The 22,162-nt window shown below is 37.0% G+C and overlaps 1 protein-coding gene across 1 annotated transcript in view; it reads left to right on the top strand.

Annotated features, from left to right (window-relative positions):
- Positions 1-22,162, top strand: part of gna12a (guanine nucleotide binding protein (G protein) alpha 12a) — a 40,637-nt gene that overhangs the window by 4,268 nt on the left and 14,207 nt on the right. Inside the window, exon 2 of the mRNA XM_051103118.1 lies at positions 7,925-8,140. Within this exon, the coding sequence (XP_050959075.1) occupies positions 7,925-8,140 (216 nt within the window). The remainder of the gene's footprint in view (positions 1-7,924; positions 8,141-22,162) is intronic.

Below are 22,162 nucleotides of genomic sequence, written 5' to 3'. Positions count from 1 at the left end.
ATACTGTTTGTTTTAAAACTTCTTAAAAAATATGTTGAGTCAAATTAAGTTATTCTAAGGTTATTAAGGCCAAGTTTTATTGCCCAAACTTGCCTGTTTCTTGCTGCCACATGCACTTTTGTCACAAGAAGTAAAATAATCATTCTCCACACAAATAAAAAACACAAATAAATGCATTTTTGGCAATAATCATTCAGATTTGTACACTTAAACATATTCAAGGTGTAAAGAAAATATGCTATTTTTTTCAGTCATTAAAATAAAACTTCTGATAACATTTTAGATTAGGGAACACTATTCACTATAGTTACTTATTAGCATGCATATTGGCTGTTTATTAGTACTTATAAAGCACATAATAATGCATGACCATGTTCCTTGACCCTATCCGATATCTGAACACAACTACTGTTGATAAGCAGCAAATTAGAAGTTTATTTAGTGAATATATGTTCCTTAATCTAAAATGTTACCAAATGTTTTTAAAAAGTGCTATGAAGTTTTTCAAACCAACTTAAACACAAAATTATATTTTTTAATAATTTAATTTAATTTAATTTAATTTAATTTAATTTTTATTTCTGGATTTAATTTTATTTTTTACTTTTTAGGAAGTATAAAAGTTCCACATGGGTGTGAATACATTTGTAAAATTGTTTGCAATTCATATAATTTAGTTCAGTCCTAAAACAGTTGCCCATTAGTGGGGAAAAAAGAACCTGGTTGTTTTAAACTAGATTTTTGTCATTGTTCCATGTGATTTTCTTCTCTCATAGACATAAATATATCCGTATTCTGGCGGATTATGATGTTCATTTATTCAGTGGGAAACTGAAATGATAAATATTTCTGTCCTTGGTCTTGTTATCTTACCCACAGTTTGGTCAAAAGCAGTGCTGCCAGATCAGAGGTTTGGCTCAGTGGAAGAGTTTTTCTTTATATGGAAAAGGTTATGTTTCTCAGGATGTCATAGCAGAGGTCCACATGTTCCATCTCCATGGTTCTTGTCCACCAAACATTTAGCCGAACTGCCAGACATCACATCCTGCGTCCTTTCCACAGCCAGAGAAATGTGTAAGCTTTTGTCTCTAGTTTTAGTACAAAAGTGACTCCAGAAACTTGCGTTGTACAGGGACATGACTGAGGCAGAGTTAAAAGATTCACTTTGTTTGCGAATGGGACTGATTGCGATCAGGTCCTCTTCTAACCCACGCGGGGAGCAAGGCAGCAGAAACTGAGCTTTCTTTGTGTTGATGATGTCATCTTAGTTTATTTTCAATAAGTCCCCTTCACCACAAAGTGACTGGTGAGCTGAGGAAAACATTATAATGTAGTTCTGATCTCTTTTATTAGCGTCAGAGGCAAATGCTGAGGCCTGTGTTTTGGAGCGTCTATGTGTATACGAGAACTTGAAGTCAGTTTTATGACTTACCGCACTGAATGCCCTAAATGTATGTGTTGGCACTGATTACACGGCCCACTCACTGCCCTGCAAGTCAAGTGAAAAGAGCAAATGGCCGTGAAGAATGTGCCTAAAGTTTTGTGTTTCTGGATAGTTTACCATGGCTTCTTGTCACCAGTTACCACACTTGCTTTCATTCACTGTAGCTGTTAAAAACAATTAATGAGTAATTCATTAATTTCATTTTCGGGGTGAACTATCCCTTTAAATTTGGGTCAGTTTCTAATTTGCTGTCAAAGTTTCAAAAGTCTAAAAGTCATCATATTATACATCTTGTTCTGTCCATTTTGCCAGAATGTGTTTTTTGTAGGGTCAGTTTAATGCGATAACTTAATTGATTAGTTATGAAAAATAATGTGATATTATTATATATTTTAACACAGTTAACGTGCTGGCCCCGCCTCCAAACCGGTCATCTTATATTTCATATAGTTGACTATTGACAAATATGATGCAGGGCAACAATTCCACAAATGCAGTTATGCCCTAAAATTCAAGATATTGGTGCAAAGAAAATGCCTTTGTATGTGTTTTGTCTCATATATATCACAAATCACATATCACACGGGCAGCAAGAGCAATATGACACAAGTGCTGATATTTTCTTAATCTATCACAAGCTTAAATGTGATTTTATACTGAACTGTTCAGTAAATAAGAAGTTGATATTGTGTTATATTTTACACACAATATTGTGTTTTGCTCAGTTTGATAACATACTGTATTAGCTTTGAAGCCATAGCAGAATTTTTGTGCGTCTCTGAGTAACACAGCAGTGTTTAGTTTCTAAATGAATCCGTGTTTTGAACGAATCGTATGAACCAATGATTCAAAGGCCCATTTATAAAGAGAGCCATTTACTTCACTCCTCAATGAATCAGCCATTTGAACAAATCAAAAGAATAAATGAATGACTCATAAAGACATTTACCGCCACCTGCTGGCATATTTAATTTCTTATTTTAAGCATCATTCATAAAAAAAGAATAAACATAAAAACAGGGATAGTTCACCAAAAAAAAAAAAAATGTAATTCTGTCATCATTTACTCACCCTCATGTCATTTCAAACCTTTCTTTTGTGGAACATGAAAGATAGGATTTTTAAGACTGTTGGTAACAAAGTTGTTTTGGTTACCAGTGACGTTCATCGTATGAACAATAATACTTTTGTTTCTCAAATGATCTTCTTTTATGTTCCATAGTTTACGTTTGGCCGTTGCAGCCTAAATGTTTATATGTAATAAATTCTATGTTGAATTAAATTAAATATTCTTTCTAAAGTTACAATTTGTAATGTCTACTTGATACTTTCTCTTTTAACACAAAAATAGCTTTAAATATTCTTTTGTGGGTATTTTCACAGTCAAATTTATTTTGCAATTAATTAGATTAATTAATCTAAACCTCATGTAATTAATTAGATTAAAAATTTTAATACTTTTGTAAAATTGTTTGCAATTCAGTTGCCCATTAGTGGGGAAAAAGGGTTTTTCTGTAGGACAGTAGGCCAGTGGCCAGTAAAAGGAAAGCATGTGATAATACCTAATTTCACAGTCTAAAGATGTGTGAAGTGGCTTGAGAACTGGACTGGAGACCTTGTTTGTCAGCGATGAAGTCAAGGTCAGATTGGAATAGCTCCACAATGGTGGTCTCTGTGGGCTTGCGGTATCGCACAGTCCACAGAGCCAGAGGAAATGCCTCTCCTCAGTGCACAGACAGCGAATGCTGCAAACAATGGCGATTCAGCCGTGCCATCATCTCCCCTCTGACCGTTTGTCATCACCCTGCTGTTCAGCCCATCCCTCTGAAGGCTTTAGGATGATGACAGTGTTGGTGATGTTTGTTACACTGATACCAATTTGGAGCAGTCCAGACTTTTCCTCAGGGGTGGAAAAAAACTGAATAAACAACCCCAGAGGTTAAGTGTCGCGTGAGCGAATCTCAGCCTACGTGCTGATCAAATTATTGGTTATTTTAAAGATAACGTTATCTTCATTTCAGCCCCTTTACAGTGGCAAAGGTCCAGGAGATAGTCCTCTCGACTTCTTCCAAATCCTTCTAGCCTTTTGTATATTACGTACGGCACCATTTGCCCTCAGCATGTGGAGGTGGTCTGGAAAGGGTGTAAAGTGTTTTTACAATCAATGTTTGTTTTAAAGACATCCTTAGATAAAATCTAAATTGAATTAAATCCTATATCACTCGTTTGATGATCCAATCAAAACCAGATGGAGAAGTCCCACCCAGTGTCATTTGATATAGTAATAGGATGCATTAAAAAAGCTAAATGACTTTAATGTCCAAATGAAGGATTCGATACACCACAGTCAGTCTGCCTCATTGTTGTTGACCCATATTAAGTAGGCTGAGTAATTTATGTCATGGAATTTATTACTTCCTAGATCAGTAGCTAGCTATCTAGTTATTTCTGTTAACTCTTTAATGGCCTTTTAGAAAGCTGTCTTTGATAGGAGAGTGATCTAAAGACTGACCTGATACTGACACTGTGTGTCGGGACACGATAAGATCTCACCTCCGTTTGGCCCCTCGTACCCCTCGCTCGACCCTTCAAGAGTCAGTTTCCCTATTGCAAAGTTCTTGATCTCTTGTGCAACGGGACACCATTGGCAGTGGAGCATTTCCTCTGTTTACTACATCCTTGAGAAAATAGTTGCGGAATTCAGTAACTGCCCAGAATGTGTTGTTTGCTCCATGATCCAAAGGAGAAGCAAGTTAGCAAAAAGTTGTATCACACCGTCAGTTTTAAATTCATGCATCCTGCTCAAAATATGTTTGTGGGTGGGGGGGGGACAGGAAGTGGCTGAAGGGTGACACAGGGAGCAAGCATATATCAAGCCCATCTTCCTGTGTGATAAATCTGAGAGTTCCTCTGTGACCGGAGTCTTGGGAGGCTCCTTCATAGGCGGCTTGTTTATGGCTAAGGAGTTGTTGCTGATTTAGCTGTGGTTGCTCAGCGGTGGGGAACCCGTGAGCGGCTGCTTGGTCCGCTCCCCACATCTGCTTACGCTGCGAAATCACAGCACTGCCATTACCACCACTGGAGTAATTACTGCGCTTGACACGCAGGGCCTGTCTAATGCATGTCAGATGAGGGCCAACCGATCAGATTCGCTGTCAGCCGCGTGTCTCTCGGCAGAAACCAAGATCCCTGAATAATATTCCTGCACTGTCTTGACTGAACATTCAGGAAATCCCCCTCTTTTTCATCAAACAATGAAGGGAATATCAAGAATTGTCTGTTGTAGACTTAAAATGATATGGAAAACTTTGTGGTTTTTGCCGAAGACTTACAAAACAAGTCTCTTGGAAGATGCCATTTAAAACAAACACTTAAAGCTTGTTTTTGAGGAGGCGTTTCAGAAACGTTAGGAGCCTTGCTCACGGCGAGGTGAGGTTTTGGAGGTTTTCAGAGCTATTTTTGGGACTTTGCCATGACTCAGGAAGAGATTGGAAGCCCTGCAACTGACCTCTCCACTGAGATAAAGCTGCCTAGCCGCTCTCTCTTTTCTCTCGCCCTGACGGTGTCAATGAATCCAGCCAAGGAGGACAGGAGGATTGTCTACGCTTTCCTGATAGTGTTGGCCAGAAGTGGGTGAAAGGTCAGAGAGTTGGGGGGCTGCTGTTGGAGACAAAGTGTGAATAAGTTTGGCCCCTAGGAAAGTACCCTGACAACCTTGGACTGAGGCATAGTATTAAGAGCATTAAGAAGAAACAGCAGGGAGGCCTTAAGCACGAACAACTGTTTACATTTGGGAACTGTTCGATGGCTCGGGGAATCTTGGGATTTGGGAGGTGGGGGAATCTCAGGATTTGATGGAGACAGCCAGACTAACAGGACTGTACCGCATTCATTTCCTGTCACTGCCCTGCTGTTTTATTGGTTTTACAATGCAACCATCTTATGTTGATGTACAAATCCCTCACACATGCAAACAGACTAGAAGTTTTCATTGCCTTTACGCTCAACCCATTGACCTGGCGTGCTGGAATGGCATTGAAGGGACTCGTCCAGGTCACTAGGTCAAATCCCACGAAGCACCTGTGCCTGAGGGACCCTTTATCTTCTTTGAAGACAAAGGCTTGCTGGGCACACTAATTACTCCAGCATACGTTTGTGCTAGTGCTAGTGTCGATGATTCATACTTGACCCTGTAGAGCAGAGGAAGAGGACCAGGACCCCCTTCTGGGACCTTGAAAATCAGGATGTTATTCCAGTGCAACAGAAAGAGGGATGAAATGGACTGCAACAGAGGATTTTGCCTCGGTTGATAGTACTGCAGTTATCATCGAGAAAAGTCAATGGCCTTATGTTACATTTACAAAGCGTCTCATGATATTTCTGCTCTTCCACAGAGCTCAACCCTCCTGGTAACTGCCAGAGGCTCAGTTCAGGGTTTTGTGTATTCCTTGTTATGCTTGGAAGCGAGGAGGCTCATCGCGGAAGTTTAGTTTCAGTGCGATTGCTGTTCTCAACAGAGCTTTCTGGAGATTTTTTCATTTTTGGCTTCAGACTTGAGTGTTTCAGTTCTGGGATCAGATCTTCCTTCATGTACATGTCGTGACTGAGTGGCAGCAATCTGAGCTAGTTCTAAATGCAGTACAAGCACACTTCAGCTTCGTCTTGAAGTTGTGTCAACTGACAGTGGGACAGGGATCATATTCTTGACTTATATCTTATACTTTTCTTAATGCTAGGCAAGGGCTTTTTGCACCAAAAGAGTCTGAATTTTACAAAATGTTCTACCTTCGCCCTGCTCACACTAGGGCTGTCCTCGAAGATTTTTCTGGTCGACTAGTAGTCGTTCATTATAAGCAATTAGTCAACTAATTGCACGTTAATTAACAAACCATTTAAATCAAAATAATGAGCCTTTAATTGCCTACATAGCCTAATAAGAGCTCAAGCGCACTCATAAAGCTTGACACAGCGCACCAGCAGAAGTAATGATAATGAATGTGTCAGGGAAAAACAGTAAGTTAACTGCATTAACATTTTAATAATTTGTTGATAAACTAGTTCTTTCTTTATTTTCTGCTTAAAAGGTGAAGTTGGTGACACTGACTCGTCATCTCCGCAGTAGTGGATACACCTGTATGCATCATTTGCAATCTGTTTCATACAGATTTGATCTTAAAATATTTGTTTTCCATTTGAATTGGTAGCGCACTGGCAGAAGCACCAGCAGAAGTAGTAGACATTTTGCTCTCTATAGCTTTTCATGTCTGTAAGGCAAGTATACATAGAGTTTCGATTAACGTTTTTTGACGCACTTAAGTTCACAGAGACTAAGACGGCAGAAAGTGCATCCTGTTTGCTTTCGTTATTATACAAAAGCACAATTTTCTGTTGTTATTGTGAGTGTTTACAGATTAGAAAGATGTCTTGCTTTTATCTGTATGACCAAAAATGACGGAGTATTTTAAGAGCAAGTGACCGTACCAGCCCATCAGCTTCCACTCTTTGCACAGACACTTGAATAACGCATTTTTCTAGGTTAACATTAGATTGAGTGGCCGTGTTTACTTGCTACTACTTACATATTTTAGATGATAAGCCATATTTGAGGTTGATGAATGATAGGCGAGCATTTGAATGTCCTGTTTGATGTGCTATATTTACACATAGACCAGCGTGACTTCGCCACTTCCTGTGGATTTTTGCGTTTTACGTGACTAATGAAATTTGACTAATAAAATTTTGACTATAAGGGGGCAGCCCTAGTTCACACCAACATGAAAATTTGGTCAGATTTTCACATTTGCTTTGTACATTATATAATATAACTTAAATAATTCTGGTCAGTTCTTATTTCACGTTGAGTGTTTCACGTTTGGGACAGTTCACCCAAAAATGAAAATTCTGTTACTGATTACTCATCTTCATGTCGTTCCAAACCAGTAAGACCTTCATTCACCTTCGAAACATAAATTAAGATATTTTTAATGAAATTTTAAAGCCAAGTCAGTCTCAGTTGCACGTTCAGGAGAGTACCCCGATTTCAAAAATATTTTAATTTGTGTTCTGAAGAGAAACAAAGGTCTTACAGATTTGAAACGACATGAGGGTGAGTAATTAATGATAGAATTGTCATTTTTGAGTGAACTATTCCTTCAGACTTCTTTATGTAAACAGTCTCTTATATGATTGGCTAACATTTGTCCCTTTTAAAATAAACTAATTGGTAACTGGTTTGCAAACTGAGCGTGGGAGATTTACAGAGACACAATTTTGGCAGATTTAAAGTGTGCCGTAGGTGTTCGATGAAGACACTGCTACTATCTTTATTTTGTCTCCAGAAGAATTGCTTCATCTTCCTGTTATAGAAGTTCAGCTCCAGAGGACACACCCTACTGCAGCTATACACCCTAGACAAACAAACATTGCATTAATCTCTCTCTCTCTGTTCTTCTCTTTGTTTTTTCTTTGTTTTTCTCAAAGGGGATGCGGGTACTGGTAGATGCCCGAGACAAACTTGGCGTTCCCTGGCAGAACTCTGAGAATGAGAAGCATGGCATGTTCGTTATGTCCTTCGAAAATAAAGCAGGCATGCCCGTCGAACCCTGCACCTTTCAGCTATACGTCCCAGCACTGCAGGCACTCTGGAATGATAGTGGCATCCAGGAAGCCTATGGCCGACGGAGTGAGTTTCAGCTGGTGAGTGTAATCACAATACATGTCCTGACAACCTGTGCCATCTGGATACTCTTCACAGGAAGTTGGCAACGAGTGTTCTCATAAAACAAATAATCTATTATTTACCTGGGGTAAGTGCACTGCTCAAGGGCACAGTGGTTATCGCTCATAGATAGCCTTCAGGAGTGGAGCTTCAATGGCCAGCACACTCAACAATCTGACTAAATAAAGAAAGTTTTACAAATTTACAAATACACTACAGTTCAAACGTTTTAGGTCCATACGTTTTTTTTTAATAACATACGTCCTTCAAGGTATACATTTTACAAGTATGTGTGTTCCCTGGAAATTAATCTCACGGTCTCTACCGGTTGATAGCCAAGAGGGTACGGGAAATATGGTAATATTTCAGTGTCAGTTAGATGGAAATCTTTGGCCTAGCTCTTAAAGCTAGACACTGGGAGACCTTAATTAATCCTGCTGAGTGCAGAAAAGCAGAGGAAGCTTGACTTATTTATGTGCATCTCATCTCAGCATGTACGTTGCCACAGGACTTTAATGAGTTCAGAAGCTGTGCACAGGAGTCTCTCAAACTTTAATCGCTCTGACTGCGCACTGGAGCGATGCGATTCGCATACACATCTCTGTCACAGTACCTCTGGATCTTTATGAATTTTTAAGTGCTGTTGAGAGTCCTGAAGATCTAGGTCAATGGAGCAGGATGGAGGACAGGATAGACAGTGAGGAAACCTGTGAGGAAACGGCACAAATTTCCCTTCACGCATGAGATACTTTGACTTCTTACTGCTCACGTTCTTTTGTCTATAAAGAGAAAAAAATGCTCATAAAATCTAATTTTTTACAGAAATTGAGAGCATAAAGTGTCTGAAGCATTTCATTGATTATTTTGATGAAGTGGCACTAGATCTTTTGCTGTGGTCATACTATTTTCAAAGGCTAAGAACAGACAGCTGTAATCTGATAAATCAGATGTCTATCTTTGGCTCGTATGTGGGTTCATCTCATAGAGTTCCTCCCCCAAAACCCTCATGCATTTTTGTTTCTTTTTCACAAGTGGGTTTACATCAGTGGCTCTTGCTACTGTGATTAAACAGACTGTCTTGTTTAAATATGTGTAAATCTTTCTTGTTTAAAGATTTAAAGATTTTCGAAAAAGTGTTCAAACTTCAAAATAACATGTGTTTTTAATGACCAAGTTCAGTAGTGCTATCTGTAGAGCATTATACTATACCTATAATACAATTTAATGATAGCAGATAAGATTTTGTAAATTTTGGATCTAACAATGTCCAGAAGGATGATTTGTACTACAGTATGTTAATATATGGATTAGAAGTGAAGAAAAAGGATAATGTTTTAATAAATATGTTTTAAAATATGTTTTAAAGCACCCTGGCAAAAACAGAGATTCCTGTATAGTACGATTAAATAATTAAGTGAAATATTGAATCAAATGAACAGATCTCAAAGCTGCAGTGTCTGTTTTTTCCCCATTGCAAAAGAAGATTAAAAAAAAAAAAAACACAACACAGCACTTTATCTATAGATACAAATTGAGAATGATTGAAAATTTTTAAACCTAGTCCATTGAATGATGGATAATAATTGTAAATACAGTCAAATCAGGACATTTATTGAGAAGAATTCACCCAAAAATTAAAATTCTGTTATTAATTACTCACCCTCTGCCATTCTAAACCTGTAAGACGTTTGTTCATCTTCGGAGCGCAAAATATGATATTTTTGATGAAATCCAAGAGCTTTCTGACCCTGCATAGACAGCAATGCAACTACCATGTTCAAGGCCCGGAAATAGTCCATGTGACATCAGTGGTTCAATCGTAATTTTATGAAGAGCACAAGAATACTTTTTGAAACTGTTAATGCCTTTATTCAACAACTTCTTTTCTTCAGTGTCAGTCGATGCATGTTCATGAGAGTACCAAGATGTTACTTGTGACCCTGGACCACAAAACCAGTCATAAGTTGCATGGGTATATTTGCAGCTTTAACCAAAATACACTGTATGGGTCAAAATTATTGATTTTGCTTTTATGCCAATTATCATTAGGATATTAAGGAAAGATCATGTACCGTGAAGATATTTTGTAAATTTCCTACCCTAAATATATCAAAACTTGAATTTTGATTAGTAATATGCTTTGCTAAGAACTTTAAAGGCGATTTTCTCAATATTTAGATTTTTTTTTTTGCACCCTCAGATTCCAGATTTTCAAATAGTGGCACCATTAATGAAAAGCTTATTTATTCAGCTTTCAGATGATGTCTAAATATTAATTTTCAATTTTTGATTTTGTGGTCCAGGGTCACAGTTTTGTTTTTGTTGCACACAAAACATATTCTTGTTGTAATGTCATAAAATTACGGTTGAAGCACTGATGCCACTTGGACTATTTTAACAATGTCCTTACTACCTTTCTGGGCCTTGAACATGTCAGTTGTGTTGCTGTCTATGCAGGGTCAGAAAGCTCTCGGATTTCATCAAAGGTATCTTAATTTGTGTTCTGAAGATGAACTAAGGTCTTATGAGTTTGGAACGGCTTGAGGGTGAAACTATCGCTTTAAGCATCTTCTAACAGTCAACATATTGGCAAATAAGCCTTTTAAGTTAAAAAGCCATTATTTGCATATTTTTGCCTTAATGAAACATGCGTGACGTCTGTGGCGTTTGACCCAGCTGTATTTTTTTTCAAACTGTGACATGAGTCTTCTGACCCTATATGGGTCGTTACGTTGAACTGGCCGTCTGGGCCAAAGGGTTGGTGCCCCAGCCTCCCTCAGCCACTTTTGTTCTCTCTCCTCTGTGAAGGCCTGTTTGTTTGTGAGTCAATTCAGAAGCCAGTGAGTGGGAGGACATTACAGGGCTCAGCCTGTCCGACTGAGTAACTCCTGTTCCCTGTTGACCGGAGGCCCAGAATTAACCCTGTCCTACAAGTCTTCGTTTCCACCCTAAACAAAAGTGCGCCTATGGAAATGCTACTCTTTTTTTTTTTTTTTTGCTCTTTAACAGAAAGTCTCTTTTCTACCAGTCCTACTTTGAGTGCTTGAGTAGAGGACTGTAAGTTGTACATACTAATGAGACCAGAAACTCTCTCTAGATCCCACAAACATTACACAATACACAGAGATAGCACTGAATCAATTGAATCTGAAATACACCTTAAGGTTTCTGGGTTTTGAACATTTGAACCAAAAGAACATGATGCAAAGATGTATGATTTATACATCATCTGAAAGCTGAATAAATAAGCTTTCCATTGATGTATGTTTGTTAAGATAGGACAATATTTGGCTGCAATACAACTATTTGAAAATCTGGAATCTGAGGGTGCAAAAAAATCTCTAAATATTGAGAAAAGTCTAAATGAAGTTCTTGGCAATGTGTATTACTAATCACAAATTAGGTTTTGATATATTTACAGTAGGAAATTTACAAAATATCATAATGGAACATTATCTTTACTTAATATCCTAATAATTTTTGGCTTAAAACAAAAATTTTGATCCATACAATGTATTTTTGCCTATTGCAACAAATATAGCCATGCTACTTAAGACTGGTTTTGTGCTCGAGGGTCACATATTTTAGTAAATTTGTGACACTGATCAGGTGACTCTTTGTACAGACAATCAGATGTTCTTCTTCCCTTGACACTAAAGATGCTCTTGGGATCATCTCAACATGATCATCAGGTTTTTCATTAACTTGCAGGGTTAATGTATCTCTTTGTGAGGAACTTGGCTCAGTTTCCACCAGTGTCTGCTCCAATCCTCCAGCTCTTTGGAGGATTGTGGCGGTGCAAGGGAGGGGTCACCGTTGTAGACTATTAGAGGATCTCTTTAGGGAAAAGCATTGGCATTGAGCATGAGAAACAGGCGTAAGTCTTTTTGTCAGTGTGCAACCCTAAATTAATGTCAAAAAGCCATATGACCATTGACTGAGATAAATGTTAAGGGATTGTATTGAGTTGGCTGAATGGATTTTGATTCAAGTTTAATAGTTAAGTGACGTGATTTGTGCTGAGATGTAATTTCGCTCCACCAATATTTATGAGGAAAATTTTAGGGAAAACTATCTTTAATGTGTGTGAGACTAGCACATTAACACAAAACTAAACAAAGAAAATGGACTGGATCCATTGTCAGTAAGGCTGCCAAAATCACAAGACTCGCCATTAGCGGGAATGCGGCTCTGGTCATATTGTGATTGGACACAAACGTTGCTTTGCTTGAAGGCTGCCGAGAGTTCATGGACAGGAAGTCTGTATTGCTGCTTTGTTGAAGGCTGATGCTGCCCCCCCCCCAAAAAAAACCACACTAGATCTCAGCCACAGCCCAGGCCAGAGAAGAGATCTGTCTGTGCAATGCAGCTTCACCACAGTTGACTCAGAGCCATCATAAATTCCTTCCTGACAAACTCGCCATAATCTTCACATCCATTTTTTTAAAAAAAAGGGTGAGTTGCTTGTATATCAAGTAAAGTGAGACACTGTTGAATAACCATCGTAAAACTTTTTGAATATTTTTATGATTTACAGAAAAGCCTAATTCATTCTAAATTAAGTTAAATTATTTGATTTGAAACTCAAAATTGAGTACTTACAATGTTAATAATATTGGCAGAGGCTGTGCATCCATAACAGGGGGATTCTCACAAAAAGTGTGTTTTGTTTTATGGATCGTATTTCACCTCTAAATTAACAAAAAAATAAGAGATTATATTTTGAATTAAGTAAAAGCAGCAAATTAAAACTTTTTGCTTTTTGCCATTATTTTCAGTACAGTAAATAAGATTACAACATACTATGAACAGTGATTTTAAAGGGTTAGTTCAGCCAAAAATGAAAATTCTGTCTTTAATTACTCACCCTCATGTTGTTTCAAACCCATAAGACCTCTTCAGAACACATATTAAATTTTTTTTATTTTTTTGAAATCCAAGAGCTTTCTGACCCTGTATAGACAGCAACATAACTGACACATTCAAGGCCTAGAAAGGTAGTAAGAACATCGTTAAAACAGTCATAAATTAGACATCAGTGGTTCCAGTGTAATTTTATGAAGCTACGAGAATACTTTTTGTGTGCAAAGAAAACAAAAATAACTTTATCCAACAGATTCTTCTCTCCCGTGTCAGTCTTTGACATGAGGGTGAGTAATTAATGACAGAATTTTAATTTTTGGGTGAACTATCACTTTAAATTATTTTTAAAAATATAATATGCATAAATGAAAGGTAGCTTCTATGATGTATGAATACTTAGTCGTTCACAATTATCCTTTAAAAAAAAAAAAGGTTTAATCTTGCTAATGTAAAATATCACTCCTTTTTTTCTTTTGATTATAAAATTAAATATATAGACAACCATTCCCATTAAAAATGATAAAGGTAATTGTCTTATGATTACGACTATATTTCTCATAATAGTGACTTTGCCTCCCAGTTTTGAATTCAAATGCTTACAAAGTGACTTTATGTCACACAATATGGCTTTAAGTTTTGTAACTGTAATTTGCATCTTGCAAATGGAACTTTATATACCACAAAAGCTGTTTACATGCAGCCAAGTAATCAATTTATAATTGGATTGATGGTTTAATCAGACTGGAAAGCCTTCATGTAAAAATTGAGCTTGATCCAAATTGAATCAGATTGGAAAGGGTGATGCAGATCAGAAATAATACAATCAACAGGAAAAAATCAGCATGTAAATGATTAAATCTGACTACTTTCTTAATAGGAACCCCGAATATTAAGACTTGTATGGCTTAATATAACATAATATAATATATTGGCAGAAACCTAACCTAACCCTAACCCTAACTCGGAATAAGCAACTTTAGGCCTGATGCCTTTGAGGCTTTTAGTAAACCACAGCTACTGAAAGAGCTTACAAATGGCAGAGACAAGAAGTGCTAGATGCCATCCTGACAGGATATAAACACACTGTAAAAAACAATTTTGTTGAGTCAACTTAAAATGATTTGTTACCTGGCTGCCTTAAAATTTTAAGTTCAGTCAACTCAAAAAAAGTTTATGAAATGTTAAATTATACTAAATGACAACTTAGATATTTGAGTTGAATCAACTTAAAATTTTAAGGCAGCTGGGTTACTTACCCATCTGTTAAGTTTAGCAAACACAAATATCTAAGTTGTTACTTAGTACAACTTAACATTTCAAGTTGACTAAACTTATTTTAGTTGACTGAACTTAAAATTTTAAGGCAGCAGGGTAACAAATTATTTTAAGCTGACTCGACAAATTGTGTTTTTTATTGTTTACAGTGCATGCTGACGCTTGTCATGGCTTGTCAAGTTTCTCAGCATAGATTTCACTCGATATCTGGGGTGTTTAGACTCTTTGTGGGGAAAATGTACAGCATTTGGTTTAAGCCTATGCTTATATCCATTGTCACCTCGTATTTCCTTTATATCAGTATTTTATTTTCCGAGGTACTGTAGTGCCAGTAGCTCACCGAGTGCAACCACTGAACGTCACTACAATAATGGCGCCCCCATAGTCCAATAATATGTATGAAACTATGTAGATTTTTCAAATAATATAAATCTTTCATGGGTTTTCTACTATATATTTCAATAAGAGACATCATTTATGTCATATTAAGCCATACAAGTGTTAATACCTGGGGTTTCCTTCGGTCAGATTCAAAAATACTTTGCACACATGCATATCATGACATAGGATGATCATCTTATAGTCTGTTGTTATTGTTTTTACAATAAGGACATGAAGTAGATGTTCAATTGATAATTTTTATTTTGCCCCATGATAGTCAGGACCTGATAAATGGTGACGTTCCAGTTTTTCCGCCTCTGTATTTTGTAGCACCTATGTGAGTGCTTTTGTCAGAGGACAAGATATATGTTTGTTAAATGTGAAGCTCCAGTCATATTTCATCCGTGGAAAGCCATCTCAGCCGTAACAGGGAAGCTCTCTGGGCTTTTGCCAGTGAAAGAATTTGTAGAAGGAGTAATGATGTCTCTGTGTAAGAGTGGAAGGGGGTGTCATTTACACAGAGAACCTTCCCAAATGACAGTGGGCCTCGTCCTGTGAGCTTCAGCACATAAAACCACACAGAACATCATTATATGTGCTGAAACATTCCATTAGTGAACTTGTTATCTCGTGTACACAAAGAGCAGAAATGAAGACATTTTTCAGGTTTCACACACCCGCCCCGCGTAAGAACATTTCAGTTCGTGACCCAAGAAAGATACCCCCGCCGCTGCCCAAACGCTGGGCGGCATTCAACATTCCTCAGGGAGATTGATGTTGCTTGGATGTGTCCTAAATTCCTCACGGCTGAAAATAAAGATGGGTGCTGGTAAGCTTCCTGTCACCCCACTTTTTCTGTACAAGATGTTTTAACGAGATTCCTGGCAGCAGAACGAGCGACCGTGGTGTGCGTAGTTACCCAGAAACAACAATTTTAAGGATGATCCTTAATAGTTTATGATGCCTCCTGGAGGTCTCTCCAGGCCCGGGCCCGCCTCGCTTTATTTTTCTGTTTCCACTCTGTAAATGTGGGGCCCATTTGAATTGTTTGATGGTCTTAGAGGGCCAATCCAAAATATATAAAGTGAATCCATACAGAGGAAGGGCGTATTTGTTTACTGAGCGGACTAGGAGCAATGGCTTATAGCAGAACATAAGCCTTCCTCAAAAGAGCTGGAGATAAGCAGAACAGCTCACATTCCTGAGCAGCTGCAGCGTAGATCTCCAGAGACCAGTCCACCTCCCCAATAACATGAGCCAGCCTAGACATCAGCACAACACAAACACAACCAGAAGCCAATGCATGACTACTGCTGTCAAAAGCTAGTACGTCTTCTAGCAGAGAAATTGTTCACTCGAAACAAAAAATCATTGACTCACGCGTATGTCCTTCTAAAACCATGTGATGTTCTCTTTTTTTAGAACACTAGAGATGTTTTGCAGAATGTCTGAGCTGCTATTTTACAGAAAACCGTCTTTACGTGGCTTATTTAAATGTATGCAAATGAGAATGAGGTGGAAAAGTGCAGCTTTAACATAATGCTAAACTTATCCTTGTATGTTTCTGTACACTCTAAAAACTGCTGGGTTAAAAACAACCTAGCACTGGGTAAAATATGGACATACTCAGCGATTGGGTTGTTTTGACCCAGCAGTTGGGTTAAATGTTTAACCCAACCTTCTGGGTTGTAACCCAATCGCTGGGTCACAGTCATATTTTGTCATATAACAGCCATATTTTGTAGTTTGTCCATATTTTACCCAGCTCTGGGTTGCATTTAACCCAGCAGTTTTTAGAGTGTAAGAACCAGAGATTTTTGGTGATGCATAGGTGGGTCATTGGAAAATCTGTGAGGAAAAAATTAATAACATGCATTTGTAGTACTGTCAAAATTAATGTTAACTTTTTGTGGAACTATTTTGTGGAAAAAAACATGTTTGTGTTTTATAGTACCTTACTATCGAGGCAATATACTCTATAGCCCCTTTCACACATACAGTCTTTATTGGTAAATTACAGTTAAGATATAAAATACCGGTAGATTCGTTCCGCCAGTTTACCTTTAACGCTATCAGTAAATTACTGCTAATGTGCTCTGTGTGAACGCAGAACAAGATTACTGGTGTGGGCACGTACGACTTCAAAACGTGCTGATGTAAGAAGTAGCATTCTGACGCAGATGACGCATTTATTCCGCGCTGTGTGTTTCAGTTTGAAGTCGTCTAATACGATGTCTCTGCATAAATGTGAACAATGAAAGCATCAACAAAAACACTGACCGCATTTACCTGTCCATGTTTCCAAACACAACACTTGGAGGCGCAGCCGTTTAGACGTTATTTCTGGTTAATGATGTCACAGAATTTACCGGTGTTTTGAAACTGATGTGTGAATGGCGCTTTACGGGTAAAAAAACGGAATGCTGTTGCCTGTGTGAACAGCGCATTTTTGTATTTACCGGTAAAGTCATTCCAGTAATTTTATGGCAGTTTACTGGTATTACTATGTGAAAGGGGCTTATAAAACTACTTTGGCACTATATTTATTATTTGAGCATAAAACGCATAAGAATGGATTGAAAATATTTCTTTTTAGGGTGTTACTGCTAGCTGTAGGCTACTCTAAAGGCCTGTTCACACCAGCACAAATGTTTAGAATTAAAATTTGGTCTGTTGCTCAGCAAACTAATGTTTGTGAGTGCCAAGTTGTAGTTTTATACAACACTGACTATGTGAGCATGACTCTTTTTGGTTTGCTAGTTTTCTTTGCAGTGCGGTGAGAAGAAATTTGAACACCTGTCCATAGACAAATCCATCACGTTGGCTGGACAAGAAAGTTTACATTGGTATTAACAGATGCAAAGAGATTTTTTTTCAAATTTAAAAATTCACCAAATTAGTACACTATCAGTCAAAAGTTTTTGAACAGTAAGTTTTTAATGTTTTTTTTTTTTTTTTTTAAAGAAGTCTCTTCTGCTCAACCTGCATTTATGTGATCCAAAGTACAGCAAAAACAGTAAAACTGTAAAATATTTGTACTATTTAAAATATGTTTTCTATTTGAATATATTTTAAAAATGTAATTTATTCTTGTGATTTCAAAGCTGAATTTTTAGCATCATTACGTCAGTCTTCAGTGTCACATGATCCTTCAGATCATTCTGATATTATAATTTGCTGCTCAGAAAACAGTTATTATTACTAGTATGTTGAAAACAGCTGAGTAGAATTTTTTCAGGTTTCTTTGATGAATAGAAAGTTCAGAAGAACAGCATTTATCTGAAATACAAATCTTTTAACATTATAAATGTCTTTATCATCACTTTCGATCAATTTAAAGCATCTTTGCTAAATAAAAGTATTAATTTCTATAATTTATTTCCCAAAATATTAAAAAAAAAAAAACTGACTCCAAGCTTTTGAATTGTATAGTGTATAATGTTACAAAAGCTTTTTATTTCAGATAAATGCTGATCTTTAAATCTTTCTATTCATCAAAGAATCCTGAAAAAATGTACTCTGTACAAAATGTAAACTGTTTTAAATATTAAAGAATGTTTCTTGAACAGCAAATCAGCATATTAGAATGATTTCTGAAAGATCATGTGACACTGAAGACTGGAGTAATGATACTGAAAATTTAGCTTTAACCACAGAAATAAATTACATTTTAAGATGTATTCAAATGGAAAACAGTTATTTTAAATAGTCAATTTTTTTCAAAATTGTACTGTTTTTGCTGTACTTTGGATCAAAAAAAAAAAGCATATTAAAAAACAAAAATCTTACTGTTCAAAAACTTTTGACTGGTAGCGTATTTCACACCAAACATTCATCATGGTGTGAACAGGCCTTAATAGTGAGTGGAAAGAAGCTCACTGTCAGCTTTTTATAAAGTAAATATATTCCAGATGATATTTTAATCTTTTTTCCCACACATTATACATAGGATTTTATACATAAAAATCTACTGTTTTAATTTGGGAAGGGGGTCCCTTGAATACTTGGAAGATCCTTGGCATCAATGATTTCAAATTCTCTTCGGAAAAACCTTATGTCTGAATAAATAATAAGAGATTTTTAATTTCCCTTTAAACCTCTTTAGATCATGAATATTGCATATACATCTCATACAGCTCATCTTCCAGTTTTGGCTTGTGACATCTTAATTTGTATCGGCACCACCCTAGACTTTGCGCCTTTGTCAATCCACTCTTCTTATTAATTCAATCTGGTTTCTCTTTCCAGCGGATGTGGCTGTGATTACTGCTGAGCATTTGTGACCGCCGGAGCAGAGTATGCTTAGTCAATAGTTGCCTGGTTTTTACACACTCTGTAATTAAAGTAAATCCGCCTAAGAGTGTGTGCAGTACGTGGGCATAGAAGGGTGCTGAGCTGTGGGAGAACTGTTCTCGCTGAGTCCCGCCACTCCTTTGGCTGTGGCCAGGGTAAATAATGCCCTATTGTTGCTCAATTGACTGCCGGTTAACGGGTAACACGCTCCACCCCGGAACATAGCCAGACTTATTCACACAGCTGGGATATAGACACTGGACTGGGACATTCATAGCAGAGCCCCGGATGAAATGTATGAGAAGTGAATAAATGGAGGAAACCCAGACACAATGTCATTCATGGTTCAGAGAAGAGTTACGGTTAATTACTGCAGTTAATCGGTAGTGGCAAGATTGATGAAGGCATACTGACCAGATGTTTTGTGAGTTTTGGCCGAGAAGTTTGCCGAGATCACTTCCAGAAAACATTTTATTAATTCCTCAGGTTTTTTTCATTTATAAAGAGCAAGAAAAAGCACGTAATGAGGCAGATGTAGACGTTGGATAAATAGCTTTGCTACTAAATGGCTTCATGACATTATTGCTGCTTTCAGAATTGTTCATGTTCTTCCACTGAATTGTTTAACATGGCTAATTTATAAAGCTTAAAATAGCTTAAAAGCGATTTTAATACTTCCTCCGTTTAGGGCATCCGGAAATGATATGAAAAATGGTTTTTATTTTTCACTATTTCTGGATAATCTTTTCCATCTTTTCCAAATAAACACATACTGTATTTTTGGTGGCAGTCTTTGATGTACCTCACTTCTGTTCTACTGAGACAAACTGCTGTTTCTTGCAGATTCACAGATTTTACTTGCAGTAGGACAACAGAGTGAATCTAAAATGAAAATCAAATATAAAATCAAAGAAAAAAAAAGTATTATATAAGGGGATTAGTTGAGGTCAAAAGTTTAAATACGCCTTGCAGAATCTGCAAAATGTTAAATATTTTACCAAAATAAGAGGGATCATACAAGATGCATGTTATTTTTAATTTAGTACTGAACTGAATAAGAGATTTCACATAAAAGACATTTGCATATAGTCCACAAGAGAAAATAATAGTTGAATTTATAAAAATGACCCCATTCAAAAGTTCACATACGCTTGATTTCTAATAGTGTGTTGTTACCTGAAGGATCCACAGTTGTGTTTTTTTGTTTAGTGATAGTTGTTCATGAGTCCCTTGTTTGTCCTGAACAGTTAAACTGCTCACTGTTCTACAGAAAAATCCTTCAGGTCCCACTAATTCTTTGGTTTTTCAGCATTTTGTGTATTTGAACCCTTTTCAACATTAACTGTATGCTTTTGATATCCATCTTTTCACACTGAGGACAACTGAGGGACTCACATGCAACTATTACAGAAGGTTAAAACGCTCACTGATGCTCCAGAAGGAAACAGGGAGGTGAAAACTTTTTGAATTTGAAGATCAAGGTAAATTTAACTTATTTTGTCTTCTGGGAAACATGTAAGTATCTTCTGTAGCTACTGAAGGGCGGTACTAAATGAACAAACATAATATTTAAGCGAAATAAGAAAAATACACACATCTTCATTCTGTTCAAAAGTTTTCACTCCCCAGCTCTTAATGCATAATTTTTCCTTCTGGAACATCAGTGAGTGTTTGAACCTTCTGTAATAGTTGCATATGAGTTCCCTCAGTTGTCTTCACTGTGAAAAGATGGATCTAAAAATCATACTGTCATTGTTGGAAATGGTTTAAATACACAAAAATGCTGAAAAACCAAATAATCTGTGGGACCTGAATGATTTTTTCTGAAGAACAGCAGGCAGTTTAACTGTTCAGGACAAACAAGGGACTCATGAACAACTATCACTAAGAACAACAACAACAATGACAACAAACAGCTGTGGATCATTCAGGTAACAACACAGTATTAAGAATCAAGTGTATGTAAACTTTTGAACGGGTCATCTATCTATCTATCTAATATCTATCTAATCTATATACATATATGGTTTTGTAAGATTCACCCAAAAAGACTTTTATATTCAGAGCCTATCATCGGTGCATCTGAGAAGAAAAGGCTTGAAAGGGGCTTGAAGACAGCAAGCTGTGCAGATTGTTCTCTATATTGTGTCTTGATCACTAATATGCTTTTAGATTCTCTTTTCTCTAGCATGATAATCTACCATGCCAGTGCTACTTCTTAACAAATTGAAGGGTTTAAAATGATCTGAAACACTTTTCTCACTTCTGACTTTGCATAATAATAGAGCAGCACCTGTTTTCTGAAAAGACTTAAAAATAAGAAACAATGAAACACAAACAGTTAATTTTTTGTCAAAACAAGCTTTATAATGGCAGTGAATGGCTGTTGAGATTTTGAAGCCAAATAAAGTGCATCCACCTATCATAAAAGTGCTCCACACAGCTACAGAGGGTTAATAAAGGCCTTTTAAAATGAATCAATGCTTTTGTGTAAGAAAAATATCCATATTTAAAACTTTATAAACCATAATCTCTAGCTTCCTCTAACCGTCGTATTCGTATTCACAAGAGAGTTGCATTCCAGCAAATGACGTAGGATGTAGACGAATGTGGTGACAAACGTGGAAGCGCAGAGGAGACAGCAAAACAAAACATCAGTCACGAATTACAAGTACAAAATGATGATTTGTAAAGAAAAATGTTGGAGGCTTTCAATATTACCCAAGAGGAGACTGGTTTTCTTTTGCTGTAAACAAAACTGGATTCTTACAAGACTAGCATAGCATAGCAAAAGCTAGAGATTACGGTTTATAAAGATTTTGATATGGATATTTTTCTTGAACAAATGCATCGCTTTGCTTCAGAAGACCTTTTTTTAAACCCCTGGAGCTGTGTGGAGTACTTTTTATGATAGTTTGATGCACTTTATTTTGCTTCAAAATCTCAACACCCATTCACTGCCAATATAAAGCTTGAAAGAGCCAGGACATTTTTTAATATAACTCTGTCATATGCACCTTGGATGGCTTGAGGGTGAGTAAATCTTCATTTTTGGGTGAACTGCTCCTTTAAACAGCAAAACTCGATGTTCTCAGATTCCTATCATTCTTACATCCCCTTTCGTCCACTTTTTATGGGCATCATGTCCTCACTAACTTCACTATAACCCCTCATTTCTTAGGACACAG

This window comes from Labeo rohita, chromosome 3 (genome assembly GCF_022985175.1).
Source record: "Labeo rohita strain BAU-BD-2019 chromosome 3, IGBB_LRoh.1.0, whole genome shotgun sequence".
NCBI classification, from domain to species: domain Eukaryota; kingdom Metazoa; phylum Chordata; class Actinopteri; order Cypriniformes; family Cyprinidae; genus Labeo; species Labeo rohita.
This window is presented reverse-complemented; position numbering and strand designations above follow the sequence as displayed.